Raw genomic sequence first — 13,422 nt, 5'->3', positions numbered from 1 at the left:
CACTAAAATCATCATATCATTTATGTATTAAATTAAATATTTAAAACTAAGTATATCTAATTTTATTATTTTTGCTTAATGTCGTCAAAAATCAGGTTATAAGTCAATAACTTTAATAAGAATAATAAAAAATTTGATATTTTCAATATAAAATCTAAAAGTTTTTTTCCATTAGTTAAAAGAAACAAAATTTAATACCTTCGAAATAAATAAAATAATCGTTAGTTAACCCTTGTTATCATTATTATTAATTATAATAATAGAAAATGATATTATTATATTTATTAATAATATTATATGCGTAATTTTTATATACAAATAATATTACTATATGGATTTATTGATCTAGACAAAAGATGTCTAGATTTTTTAATTCAGATGTCGTTCGAGATTGTCAGAGGAAGAGGCTGCACCAAGAGAAAGAAAAACCAATCATTATTTGCTTGAGATGGTGACCAGAGTTGAGAGGAAAAAAAACCCTAAGTTTAGAAAGAAAATGTTAAACCCTCTAAACTTTAGATAGATATGAAGTTGTTAATTTTTAAAATTTATAGAGAAAATATAATGAATTTTATGTTTTTTAAATTTTTTTTGTTAAATAACGGTTTTAACTTAACTTTATTTGAGTTTTTTAAAAGAATTTTGTTAATAAATAGGCATTTAGGCTTTTAAAAATTAAAAGGGGTCATTTTGATATTTCACCATACCTTGCTTGAGAACGAGCCCTTTGGCTTAAAATCATTAATCATATGGTACCCAATTTCAATTCTCACCTCAAATTTCTTATTTTATTTTACGTTTTCCCAGAACAATCAATTAATTTTGATCATTTATCTAAGAATTTGGATCAGTATTCCTTAATTTCTTCGGCAACAAAGGAAGTAATTAATCAGCTTTTTGTATACCTTAAACTTAATTATTGGTCCATCTATCAGAATCTATAACGTGGCGTCAGCATTCTTGGCACAAGCAGGGGGAAAAACTTTGCCAGAAACTGCAGGCTTCACATTAGCACATTCTGATACTGCTGAGCCTTTCCCATTGTAAGTCAAGTTAACGTCACAAATGTCCACCTTCTGGCATGGCAGCCCTCTGCTGCAAACAATCTTCACCGCAACCTGAGTCGCAGAAGTGCCCCTAATGTTCTTGAAGCTAACATCACTGATCCTAATACGCGATGGAGCCTGAAGAAGAAATTAATAGATTCTTCAAATTTTAGCATATATAAAACACAGGAGTTTTATTTGTATATGTATATTGTACCTCAGCTTTACATTGACCATAAGGGCAGTATTTTTGGTCGATTAAGATAGGATTGCTAACATTGTTCATGATGATATCTTGAAAACGCAAATTAGAGGCAGCGCCCCTAGGAGAAGCTGGCCATGTTTTAACCCTGACACCATTCATTGTGTTTGTGAGAGTACAATTTCTCACTGTTATACCTTCGACTGGTTGCTCGTTCTGATATTTTCCGAGGCTACCAATGCTAACGCCATGGCCAGGTCCACAGGTAACCTTCTCAACGTTTATTTGTTGGCTACCATCGCCAAGAGAGATACAATCATCCCCCGTCTGAATGTTTGCATCGGTTACATTGACTCCATTTGATCGACCAACGTGAATTCCATCAGTGTTTGAGCTGTTTTCTGGTGCAGTTATGGTAATATGTTGAAGAGTCAAGTTGTTGCAGCCCAAGATGTTCATGTGAAAGAGCTTGCTGTTAAGCGAAGTTATATCTTGAATCTTCGAATTGGTAACCTCAGTCATTCGTAAATTCTGTTGTAAAATCAAAACATAGTATTAGGCAGTCTTGTTCATAAGAAAGGAAAACCTGATATGTCATGAATATACATACTGACTAGGTGCGCCGCACCGACCTTAGTACGGCTCATCATGCTGCTTGACTAAGCCATGTCAAGACTTACTATCGTACAAGTCTTATAGGCCAAGCCAACCTACTAGGTGAAGAGAGTTTATAATACAATTTAGAAGATCCTGATTGTGTCATTTAAACCTATTAAATTATAATATTTTAATAAATTTATATTTTTTAATATTTTTTTATGAGTCATGTCAATCTATTTATTACCCATGGGCATAGCATTATCAATTATCAATCATGCCCTTACAGATTATGTCTAAATAGGAAATGAATCGTACTCAACAAACCATGCCAAAAAAGTGATTGAATCATACCTATTACCAGCAAATCGTACCCGGCAGATTATGCCAAAAAAGGGGTTGAATTGTACCATTGGCCATCCAACCCTTTAACATGTCTAATTATGAATTTAATGGTTCATTACATTATGAATAACTTACAGCGGGTAGAGAATTGAATTTCCCAGTTCTGGCACAATTATTAGAGGCCCAGGCAGCTGATCCTTGACCGTCAAAAACTCCACCTCCGAGCACTGTCAAGCCATTAATCCTTTTAAAAGCAACCCAACCATCCTGAGCCTTCTTCTGGTCCGTGACTGTTGGGGCCTTGAGAGTTCCTTGAAGCTCAAAAGTTACAGGGGCCTTGCAGGGTCCCTCCAACATTAATCGACCAACCATGTATTCTCCTTACGGAATCACTAGAGTGCTTGGCCTCATGTATGTGCATGCCGCCCTCCAGGCACTTGCAATTGCCTAAGCAGAAACAAAATCCATTAAAACTTGACAGAAATTTAGCATATGTAATTTTTAACGTGAATTTATTATTGTAAATCTGCGAAACAACTCGAGTATTATAACCAGTTATACCTTGCAATCGTCTGATTTTCCGTCAGCCTTTGCTCCGAATTTCTTGACATCAAATTTTTTTCCCCGCACTTCTGTGAGTAAGCACAACCAGAACAAAAGGCATGCAGCTGCTGCAATCATATTGGAGTACATCTTTTTTTATTTTAAGCCTCTTTATCTTTAATTATATTAAATTAATGGGCTTCATTATTTTATAGAGTGAAAAAGAGATATTAATATCACAAAATATTGACCTAACATTTAGGTGAGTTTTGAGGGAAGCTCTTGAAATTTCGGTGAGTAATTCGGTTCTTTGGAGTACGTTAAATCACTACTGTGGGATTAATAGGGAATTGCCTTGAGCACCTGCTCACTGGGCATTTTCAGCTCAGGTACTCACATGAACCATATTTGATATAGCTAATGTTTTGTCAGTGATAAGTAAACATGTATGACAATGAATTATATAAACATATGTGGGAAGGGTAAATTCATGTTAAATTTAAACAAATGCTACATTGTGCCAAAACAAGAATCCACATGCATCACCCTAACAAATAGGGCAGAAGAAGTCTCTCACAACTAACAAAAAAAATATAGACAAAGCCATAGAGAATTCTTCCTATTGTTTCAAAAGCCAGAAGTCACTGCAAAATTGGCTCAAATGACAAATATAATTAATTTATTTTCCCTTCTAGCCATAAAAGGTAACTATAAAATGTTAAAAATCATGAAACAATACATTTGTTTTGAATGAGGGAAGTAAGATTATTCTACAGCGGCAAAGAAGTAAGTTATCTGAAGAAATGTAAGTGCTTTAGTAAAAACATTTACATATCCAAAATTTTTCCACCTGTGGTAAATTTTATGAATTCAACTTCTTGTAGAAAACCAATAGGCAATAGCATGTTGAATAATTTCTGAGACCGAGAGCTTTACACTGAAGTTACATTTTCAGTGGCATACTTGATTCTGCTGATAAAATCATTAATTTTCATCATCCCAAGCTCCCCACCAAACCTAGATCTAACTGTAACAGTTTGGGTATCGACTTCCTTGGGTCCCACAACAGCCATCAAAGGAACTTTCTGCTTCTCTGCATTTCTAATGAGCTTAGGTAGGCGTTCACCATGGCAAATTTCAGCTCGAATACCATTACTCTTCAGTTTTCTGGTCACCTCATGGCAGAATTCAAGCTGTATAAACACGAAATGAGTTATTCAATGCAAGGATCAAGAATCTCAAGTCCCAGCAAATTTGTTTATATACTGTAGATGCCATATATTCTGTCAAAGGGAGTCTAAAGATCATAATGGAACTACATAAGTAGCTATGATACCTGTGTGTCCGTAACAGGTAAAACTCGAGCTTGTATAGGAGAAAGCCACAGTGGAAAATCCCCAGCATAATGCTCTATGAGAACTCCAAAAAAACGCTCTAAGGATCCAAGCACTGCTCTGTGGATCATGATGGGACGCTTCTTTTCAGAGTTTGAGTCAACATACGTGATGTCAAAACGCTGAGGTAAATTAAAGTCAACCTGCATATATTGAGCGAAAAATTGTTATCAGTCAATTGAACAGTCACTTTTTCAATAATATATGAAATCGAATGCTGTTTTCATATGGATTTTTGTTTAAAAAAATAGTGGAGTGTGTTAGCAATAGAGAGAGTGGTTAGTTAGGGAAATAAAAAGTGAGGTATAATGTAGACATAACAATTGAGTACTAACTTATGCTGTGGTAACCCATATCAACATCTTGCTTAGATACAAGAAACGACAAAAAAAAAATTAAATCTTGCCTGTATAGTTGAGCATTGCCACTTCCTTCCAAGAGCATCCTCAATTTTAAGATCAATCTTTGGACCATAAAAGGCACCACCACCATCATCAATTTTATAACTCCACCCCTTATCATCCAAAGCATCCCTTAGGGCAGTTGTTGCCTTCTCCCAAATATCATCACCCCCCACAGCCTTCTCTGGTCTAGTTGACAGGTTCACCTCATACTTACTGAAACCAAATTGCAGTAATATCCCTTCTGTGAGATCCAAAACACCCCTAATTTCATCTTTAATTTGATCTTCTAAACAAAATATGTGTGCATCATCCTGCAAAAGCAAAAAGAGTAAATATAATCACTCTATACTTAATCTAAAAGGATATAGTGAATATTTGATATATTGAAACATGAGAAAGTACGATATGGTCCTGCTTGTTGCATAACAAGTTCCAAAAGATTATTCACTTCCAAGTGTACAGTTTTAGACCCTAGATATAATCAGTTCCACTGTGTTAACACTAAGTGTCACAGAAATTCAGTTTAACAACAACAGTGAGGCACAAATGGACAGTTTCAGAAAGATTAACCTGAGAGATTTAAAAGTTTACCTGGGTGAAACCTCTTACACGGAAAAGGCCATGTAAACTCCCAGACAACTCATACCTATATACTGTTCCCAGCTCAGCAACCCTGATCGGAAAATCACGGTAGGACTGAAGCTTTCTCTGGTAAACCAAAATATGGTAGGGACAATTCATTGGTCGAAGTTGATATAGTTCATCTTCAATATTCATCTGATCAAACATATTCTCTCTGTAGAAGTCTAGATGACCACTAATCTTCCAGAGGTCTGCCTTTGCCACATGAGGAGTATAGAGCAGATCATAACCATGTTCTATATGTGTTTTCTTCCAAAAATCTTCTATGATGTGCCGAACAATGGAACCCTTTGGATGCCAAAAAACTAAACCTCCACCAGCTTCATCCTGCATGAATTCCCTATCATTAATATGTAGCAATACCACCAAAGAATCAGGATACAAATAAAACTAAAAAATATTTCATGTTATGAATCGGTAATACAAAATAGTTCCCATCAGTTTCAAAAGAGTGAACCTGTATAGAGAACAGATCAAGATCTTGGCCAATGCGTCTATGATCACGACGTTTAGCTTCCTCTTTAAAGTGAAGGTATGCTTTCAATTGTTCTTCATTCTCCCAAGCTGTTCCATAGATCCTCTGGAGCATTGGTTTCTTTTCATCTCCTCTCCAGTATGCTCCCGCAACAGACTCAAGTTCAACAGCTTTCCTGTTAATTTTACCAGTAGTTTCAACATGTGGGCCAGCACAAAGGTCCCACCATTCATCACCTTAGGAAGAACAAAAATTAAAATATATAAGCGCTAAATTTTTCATAATTTGAATCTACTGCATTATATTCCACTTACTGATCTAGATTATGCACAGGTAAACCCTATTTAAAACCCAGCACACAGGTAAAGCTAATTAGCCTTGTATATAGCAGGCAACAAAAAGTAGAACAAAGTTAAGAACTCAGCAGAGATGACACTTAAACTAATCATACATAAACCACACTTAACCTAGAATAGACAGTGTAGGATACACGAGAAATTTTGACAATGTGGAACCAAAGAATGGCTGCTTTCAACAAAACAAAACAATAGTGGGAAAAAAAAAAAAAAACCAATAGAACTGAGAAGTACCAATATGGTAGATAGTGATAGGATCCTCTTTAATACTTTCCAAAATTTCCATCTTGTATGGTTCATTAATAGCCACTATCCTTCTTTGAGCTTCATCACGGGAGACTTCTTCTCTTACAAGAGGTAAGTTTCGACCAATGATGCGATCCTACAGATGATGTAAGAAATAAATTCTGTACCCTGAAATATGGGCCAATGAATATTTCCCAATCTCATGACCTTCCCCCGCAACCAAAATTACAATAACATTAGTACTCAAGGACAAAGTGTACTCACCATTTCTTTCTTAATCCTCTTCAGGTCTTTATCAGTCAAAGGCTCCATATCAAAATCATAATAGAACCCATTCTCAATCCACGGTCCTATGGTCACTTTTGCTTCTGGATAAAGCCTTTGAACAGCCATGGCCATCACATGTGCACACTAAACACATAACATAAAATTACTTACTAAACAAATCAGCATAGGCTTTGAGTATAAAAATGAAATCTTGTACACAAAATCTATTCATTTCCCACCATAAACACAGATGAGACATATAATTATTTTCATTCAGGTACCAAACAAAAGAAATTAAAAAATAATAATAACCATAAAGGTGAATTATGTTACCGTGTGACGAATTCTCAAGAGGTGGTGAGAGGACTCATTAGTGGGAAGAACAATTTTTTCAGATTCAACTTGGTTCCGGGTAAGGTCAGCGCTGTCGTTTTGAGTAAGTGCAGGAGTGTCCACTGCAGAAGCTGAAGTGGCAGAGACCAACCCATATCTCTGCCTGAATTGGGTAGGGAGTGAAACGAATCGTTTTAGAGGTAAGTGAAGAAATATCGAGGGTAGTGAAGTGGGTTTGGGGAGAAAGAGAGAAGAAGAGATGAAAGAAGCAGTAGCCATTTTGTGAACAACGAACATCATGGCTCCCCTCTTCCCCGCGTGTAAGATGACGATGTTGCAATGTGTTTTGTGTGGCGGAGGTTTTTGAGTAATTGGATTTGGGCCATCTAATTTTATGGGCTCAACTACGTCGTAATTAAATGACAATTTGCTAATCCCAAATTTAAACTTCCTAAATCCGGGCATAATTATTTTTTGAGGAAATAGGATAGGTTTATACAGCGATTACGATTGACTACTGCATCCTGATGTCTGCCATTTGCTCAATGCTAGTATATAAGGTTGGACTCAAACCGAGTCCATTCAAGTTTGAATTTAAATTCGGTTTGAAAGAGTTCAAAACGAGTTAGTCTTATACGAACTCAATCGAGCTCGAGCTCAAGCTACTCATCAAATTTTTTAATTAAAAATTTTGATACAAAACGATGTCGTTTTGATCAATATGTATTAAAACAATATCGTTTTAATAACGAAAAATGAATCGAATCGAATTTAAATTAAATTCGAACTTGACTTTCACGAGCTCGAACTCGAACTTGAGCTCAACTATATATAAACTGAACCGAATTTGAGTTTGATTCGGTTCGAATCTAATCCTATTAATATAACAGAGGGCTTCCTCCGAAGAAGCTTTATATTAAGTGGTGAAATGGCTTGTTTGGTTTTCTTCTTTCTGCCTTAGAAGATCTCGCTTCGAATCCAACCCCACTAGTATAATAGAGGGCTTCCTCCGAAAAGCTTTATTTTAAGTGGTGAAATGGCTTGTTTGGTTTTCTTCTTTCTGCCTTAAAGGATCTCGCCAAACTCACATATCCGAGTAGGTCCCCTCTCCATAGCAAAAGTGGGTACCAGAAATAGTCCTTTATATATTATATTCATAGTGAAATTGCTCCTTTTTGGTTCTGGAGGATAAATCTCTACTTACAGCTAACTTTTCTTTTTCTGTTCTGTTTCTTAAAGCCTCTGTCCTCTTTATTTCAAGGCCTATTGTTCAAACTCTTGCATGTTCGAGTTAGGCTTTGCCGTTTAAGCAGTTTATGGGGCCTAATACATTAGCCCAGAAACCTTCAGATGTTATGCCAAGTCTTATGAACAAAAATAAAATTATGTGCATCTATTTTTTGTATACATAGATAATATATATCATAATGTGATTGAATGATTTTAAATTAAAGATAAAGTATCACCCAATCATATAATAATATTATATATACAAATTGTGTATAAAAAATAAGTATACATAATATTACTCTGTGAACGAAAACATAGCCCCTATTGGCTTGTGGATGATGCATAAATAATGTCACTGCTCAATTATTTATTTATTTCTACAAGGTATTGCACAATGGAGTGATTAATGGTGAGTCAAATATCCAACAAAATTAGGTTAATCTAGTTGGCACCCAATCTCAAAGTTAGGTTTTAGGATCATCAGAACTGAATCCAAGAAAGTCTGGCTCAAATCAATAATTCAAAAAGAAAACTCAATGGGATCTATCCATGTATATATGGTAAAAAATTACAACCTATCTCACCTCATAAGCACAACTAAAAATAACATAACAAAAAATAGTAAGCTCTCGGAATTTCTATATAAATCAGACGGTGTAATGTAATGGACTGTAAAAATGATACAGTAGATTACAAGAGAGAGAGAGAGGTAGAGAGAAAGAACAGACAGTAGTAATCCTGCTATACATACACAAAAACTACCGTGTCTAGGCATCATGATGAGGCCCACGGCCATTCACTCCATTTGTTCCATCCATGCTCTGATGGTTCTTCTCTGAAGTCTTCTGTTTCCTCTTTATAACTATTATCCAAGTTATGGCTTCTAATATGACAGCAACTGCAGCCAAGAAAATAAGAATACCTATATATATCCTCTTCCACTTCTTGGCTGGCTCCAATATGTCAAGACCCTCAAAGACGTTATAGATGCTCAAAATGATCACTGTGTACCCGACAGCATGGTGGTAGATGTTCCAGTATAATCTGTATTTGTGATCAGGCTTTGGCCTCAAAAGCAATGCAAACATCTGCTCATCAATCACCCAAATCAAAATGTCTAATTAGATTACCATGCCCATGAGGTAATTAAATACTCGCTCTGCCTGAAAACAGAGTTGGTTAAAATACAGGTACAAATAAGTGAAGATTGGAGAGAAAAGAGTGATTTACCTGAAGTGTGCCAAGGGCAAAGAGGGTTATGCCAATATTCCTGTGTGTGTCATATTGAACGGAAGGACTGTCGTTGCCAAGCTTGATACCAGTTGCCCACCCAGCAACACCCACAATATAGGCCGAAGTTTGGCAGGCAATATGAAGGTAAAACCATGCTGGATTTGCAGACTTGAACACCCTAAGGTACCTAGCCATCATGGCCCCAATCGGCATAAGGGTTCCCCAACTCACAGCGTTTAGCACTCCATGAATCTGAAAATTAATATTGTTTTGTTACTCTTATTAATCAGATAACGACGAAAAGTAAATTCAGTTAAAAACAAATTCAATCACTTACATTCCTCTTTCTAATTCTGGAGTTGATACTGCTTCCACCAGCTGTAGTCTCACCACTGGCGAAATTAACGGTTGAAACTGATCTTACATTATCTCCACTTGTGGGATGCATACCAGGGCTATCTCCATTCATCGGACCTACTTGCCAAAGCTGGTTGGTTGATAAAAATTCACTAGTAAGTTGCAGTTTGGCAAAGATGATCATTTCACCACCCTCCAAAGTAGCCGAAAGGTTTGAAACTCCGAAGGTCAAATTAGCCTCTGTCAACTGTGGCATCGATTCGGAGGCACCTATCGGTGCGGTGTAAGGACGAACACCGGCGGAAGTTTGCAAAGCCACAAGGCACTGAGACCCTCCCATAAATTGTCCAGAAGGGTTCAGGGCCCAAGCTACCCATTGCGATGAAGTAGTTCCAGTATGACGAAATGCAAGATCAACTGTAGTAGTAGCTGAATCATAATTCCAGTGGAGAAATGAATTCAATACAGGTAGATCACTGCATAAACTATATTGTTTATTGCTTGTAAAACTATAGCCATGGCAATTCTGGCCATAGGATGAAACACAAACAGCAAACAAAACACAACAAAACAAGGCAGATTTTAAAGATATATCCATGCTGATCAATTAGATTTCAAGTTATAACAGAATTCCAAGATGCTACTAGATCAAAACACTTAAAAAAGAAAAGGAAAAACAAGTTTCCAGTATCTGGCTTTCTCTCCCAGAAAGCACCGAAATTGTGAAATGAAAGTTGGAACTTTGGATTCGAAGAAGTTAATTTATAGAAGCATGAATATAATGGCAGAAGGAGTCTAAACAAAAAAGTGGGACAGGGAATTGAAGACTTTTCTAAAGAGTTTGGTTTTGTTGACGAATTATGATGAAAATTCATAAGTACATTAATATTGTGACAAGCCTAGATTAGAATATAATTTATTCTGGCAAAAGCATGCCAGAAAGTCTAAATGCCTAATATTTTTCCTAGTTTTAAAAGTCGGGTTGGTCTGCATGTTCAACTACTCCACTCGTTCACATTTGATTTTAGTTTGCTTTTTCCAGGCTGCAACCTTCCAGGAATGAAGAGAAGAGAAGAGAAGAGAATGGTATATGTTCAAGGCGCGGCCCACACGCCATAAAGAACAACAAAGTCTTTGTTATTCGTTCGTTAGTCAAGCTTAAAAATAATACAAAACTCCACACCGACTCCCAAACACACGGCAATGAAATGTGATCTGTGCCATAAACATAATTATATAAAATTCAGTCTCCTCCCATCAAACGATTTTATCACTGCATCTTGATGTGTGTAATTGTACGATTATGTCTATGGAGGTTCACTGTGTCTTTATTTTAAATCTTAAGGATTTGCATTGACCAGATGGTCGACTTGGCCAACAAAAACAGAAACTGAGAGGATCATTGACCAGGGCAAGCTGCATTATTTAATACGGGAAAGTTTCGAGGTATGCCAAACGGGGATTCTCTGTTTAATGAGGTTATTAAAAACGATGGAATGGTATTTAATTGTTCAAATGAGATTATACAATTATTTCTGACCCAGTTGTTGAGGAGTTTGCCAACGTCAATAAGTACTAGAAATAAAGAAAACGTACGAGAATTTGTACCTCGTTTTTGTGTTTGCTTAAAAGGAAAACGAAAGAAAATTAAGAAAAATACCATATTTATTAATTTTTCTTACTTATTCATACAAGTTTTTAAACGTGGGTGGCCTTTTGTTTACATTAAAGATGGCCTCCTAAATTTGACCAGATTTGCATTTTGAACCATTAGAGAAGTACCCAGTCCAGTCAACCATACTAGAATTAAATGAATCGAGATTTTGATGGGGAAATACCAATAAACTATTGTTAACCATTTTTCATTGCCAAGCTTGATAGAAGTTGCCCACCATTAATTGCCAATAAACTATACTCATTTCACGTAAAGTTTCTCAAAGAGAGGAAATTTCTGTTACAGAACTCCAATCCAAAATTTCTCCTGAAAATTCAGTACTTCACCAATTTTACTAATCATTGAGGTCTATTGGAAAAAACTTAGTTTACTTATGAGACATTCAAACTGTAAAGAGAGATTCATTTGGTGGAAGTCTTTAGATCATAATCGAGTCCGGCATGGTAATCAAAGCACAATGAAGTCAATTTCCACTTCAATTGTTGCACCAGAACACTGGAATGCTTGTATGATTGAGTTTAAATTTTCATAAGTGATGAATCCAAGCAATTTCTTCCCTTGCCTAATTAGAGATCGTTGAACTTAAATGTGATTTTGTTTGCTTTACTGACCAAATTTAAACAACCTAAAAATGAAAGGGTTAAAATGAAATATTTGAGAGTTGAGTTCCTGTCAAAGGAATGTTGGTTGTTTATTGCCAATCAACTTTATTTATTATCTTTATCACATGTCTAAAGCATTAATCATGGAATTAATGTTAATCAAAACGATATAACGTGAATGATTGTTCATACCTTAGGAACGATCATTTAGATATATAAAGTCCGTTCATGAGACTGTATATACATAGATTGAATTACAAATTTTATAGATTTTTTACACTTCTAAACTCTCAAACACATTTTTCATATATCTTAAGGGTCTAGCAAACTCCTAGTTATCCCTACCATCACTTGATCACATTTGTCTGGTGTGGATCACTTTGGCACCATCTTGGTCTTAGATTTTTAATATCATATCATATGATACGGTTTTTAAAAGATAAAATAATAAAAAAAATCTAATTGACATGTAAACACCTTTAAAAAATTAAAAATTTTTATATACATTCTTATTATATCATCATTTTCTCTAAAAAATGTACTAATAATATATATTGTATCGTAAAATATGTATCATATCATATAATATATATCATATCATTTGATACATTTATTATATCGTAATAATTTGATACACTTTATAATATATATTATTTTTTTTATATTTTTTCATATCATAAGATATGAATAATATATTATAAAATACTAATAATTATACTCTTATATGTGTTGAGTTGAGTCCACATGAGCGACCCAATTGACACGCCATTACAATAAACAGGGGTACAAAGTCAAATTTATCGGAGTTATCATGTTATAGCTACAAATTCACAAAAGGTATCATTTCTTACTATTCAAATTGAACAAAGAAACTGATTATAAACAAAATTGGAAAATAATATCAGAAAACTGAAAATAATATTTAATTGGTAAAAGTTAGTATAAGTCAGACCATTCTGTGAAGAAATAGTTGAAACATGAAAATAGGACATAAATGTGTGTTGTAATTTTGTGTTTGTTTGCAAGGAAAATGAAAAAGAATCGGGTCAAACTGAAATGCTAGAATGAATTTATCGCATGTTTTGGTTTCACATTCAAAGTTTGACCCAAAGCTGCATACCGAATGCCGTGTTTGTCCCGTTCAGTAATCAACATCAGCTACTTGTCTTTTCAAAGCCGACGTCGTTTGATCCAACGTAAACTTAAAGCCTCCTCCGCCTCATCGTGGGCATGAAGGGAATTACCAGAGTCTATGCATGAATAATTTTCAATATAAAACATCAAATTTATAATAATAATAACATGACCTAAGAAGATGGCAAAGATTATTGGTTGATTGTGAGAGAATTTTGTCACGTTGTACTGCTTTCTTCTGCAAGCCTTGAAATTTAATTACATACAAATGAGGTCATATTCCTGTTAGAAATTGAATTAAATTTATCATAAGGGGAGGATTAATAGGTAGTTAACATGGG

General features: G+C 35.2%; 3 protein-coding genes across 3 annotated transcripts; all 3 read right to left on the bottom strand.

The window, feature by feature from the left end:
• Window positions 1-750: 750 nt before the first annotated feature.
• LOC123223191 (exopolygalacturonase clone GBGA483-like) lies at window positions 751-2,913 on the bottom strand. Its single transcript, XM_044646286.1, has 4 exons — window positions 2,752-2,913; window positions 2,326-2,637; window positions 1,264-1,779; window positions 751-1,184 (listed from the first exon to the last, which is right to left on the bottom strand). Exons 2-4 carry the CDS (start codon window positions 2,560-2,562, stop codon window positions 939-941), a joined length of 999 nt encoding a protein of 332 aa, XP_044502221.1. The 5' UTR covers window positions 2,563-2,637; window positions 2,752-2,913; the 3' UTR covers window positions 751-938.
• A 472-nt stretch (window positions 2,914-3,385) lies between these two features.
• On the bottom strand, window positions 3,386-7,192 carry LOC123224578 (threonine--tRNA ligase, chloroplastic/mitochondrial 2). Its single transcript, XM_044648313.1, has 8 exons — window positions 6,851-7,192; window positions 6,515-6,661; window positions 6,239-6,386; window positions 5,631-5,884; window positions 5,123-5,500; window positions 4,534-4,842; window positions 4,070-4,270; window positions 3,386-3,926 (listed from the first exon to the last, which is right to left on the bottom strand). The coding sequence occupies exons 1-8, from the start codon at window positions 7,148-7,150 to the stop codon at window positions 3,666-3,668; spliced, it is 1,998 nt and encodes a 665-aa protein (XP_044504248.1). The 5' UTR covers window positions 7,151-7,192; the 3' UTR covers window positions 3,386-3,665.
• Window positions 7,193-8,599: 1,407 nt separating this feature from the next.
• LOC123222601 (cytochrome b561 and DOMON domain-containing protein At5g35735-like) lies at window positions 8,600-10,424 on the bottom strand. The gene is made up of 3 exons (XM_044645453.1): window positions 9,651-10,424; window positions 9,311-9,565; window positions 8,600-9,168 (listed from the first exon to the last, which is right to left on the bottom strand). The coding sequence occupies exons 1-3, from the start codon at window positions 10,266-10,268 to the stop codon at window positions 8,848-8,850; spliced, it is 1,194 nt and encodes a 397-aa protein (XP_044501388.1). The 5' UTR covers window positions 10,269-10,424; the 3' UTR covers window positions 8,600-8,847.
• Window positions 10,425-13,422: the final 2,998 nt, after the last annotated feature.

The sequence above is a fragment of the Mangifera indica genome, chromosome 8, assembly GCF_011075055.1.
Source record: "Mangifera indica cultivar Alphonso chromosome 8, CATAS_Mindica_2.1, whole genome shotgun sequence".
Classification (NCBI taxonomy): domain Eukaryota; kingdom Viridiplantae; phylum Streptophyta; class Magnoliopsida; order Sapindales; family Anacardiaceae; genus Mangifera; species Mangifera indica.
This window is presented reverse-complemented; position numbering and strand designations above follow the sequence as displayed.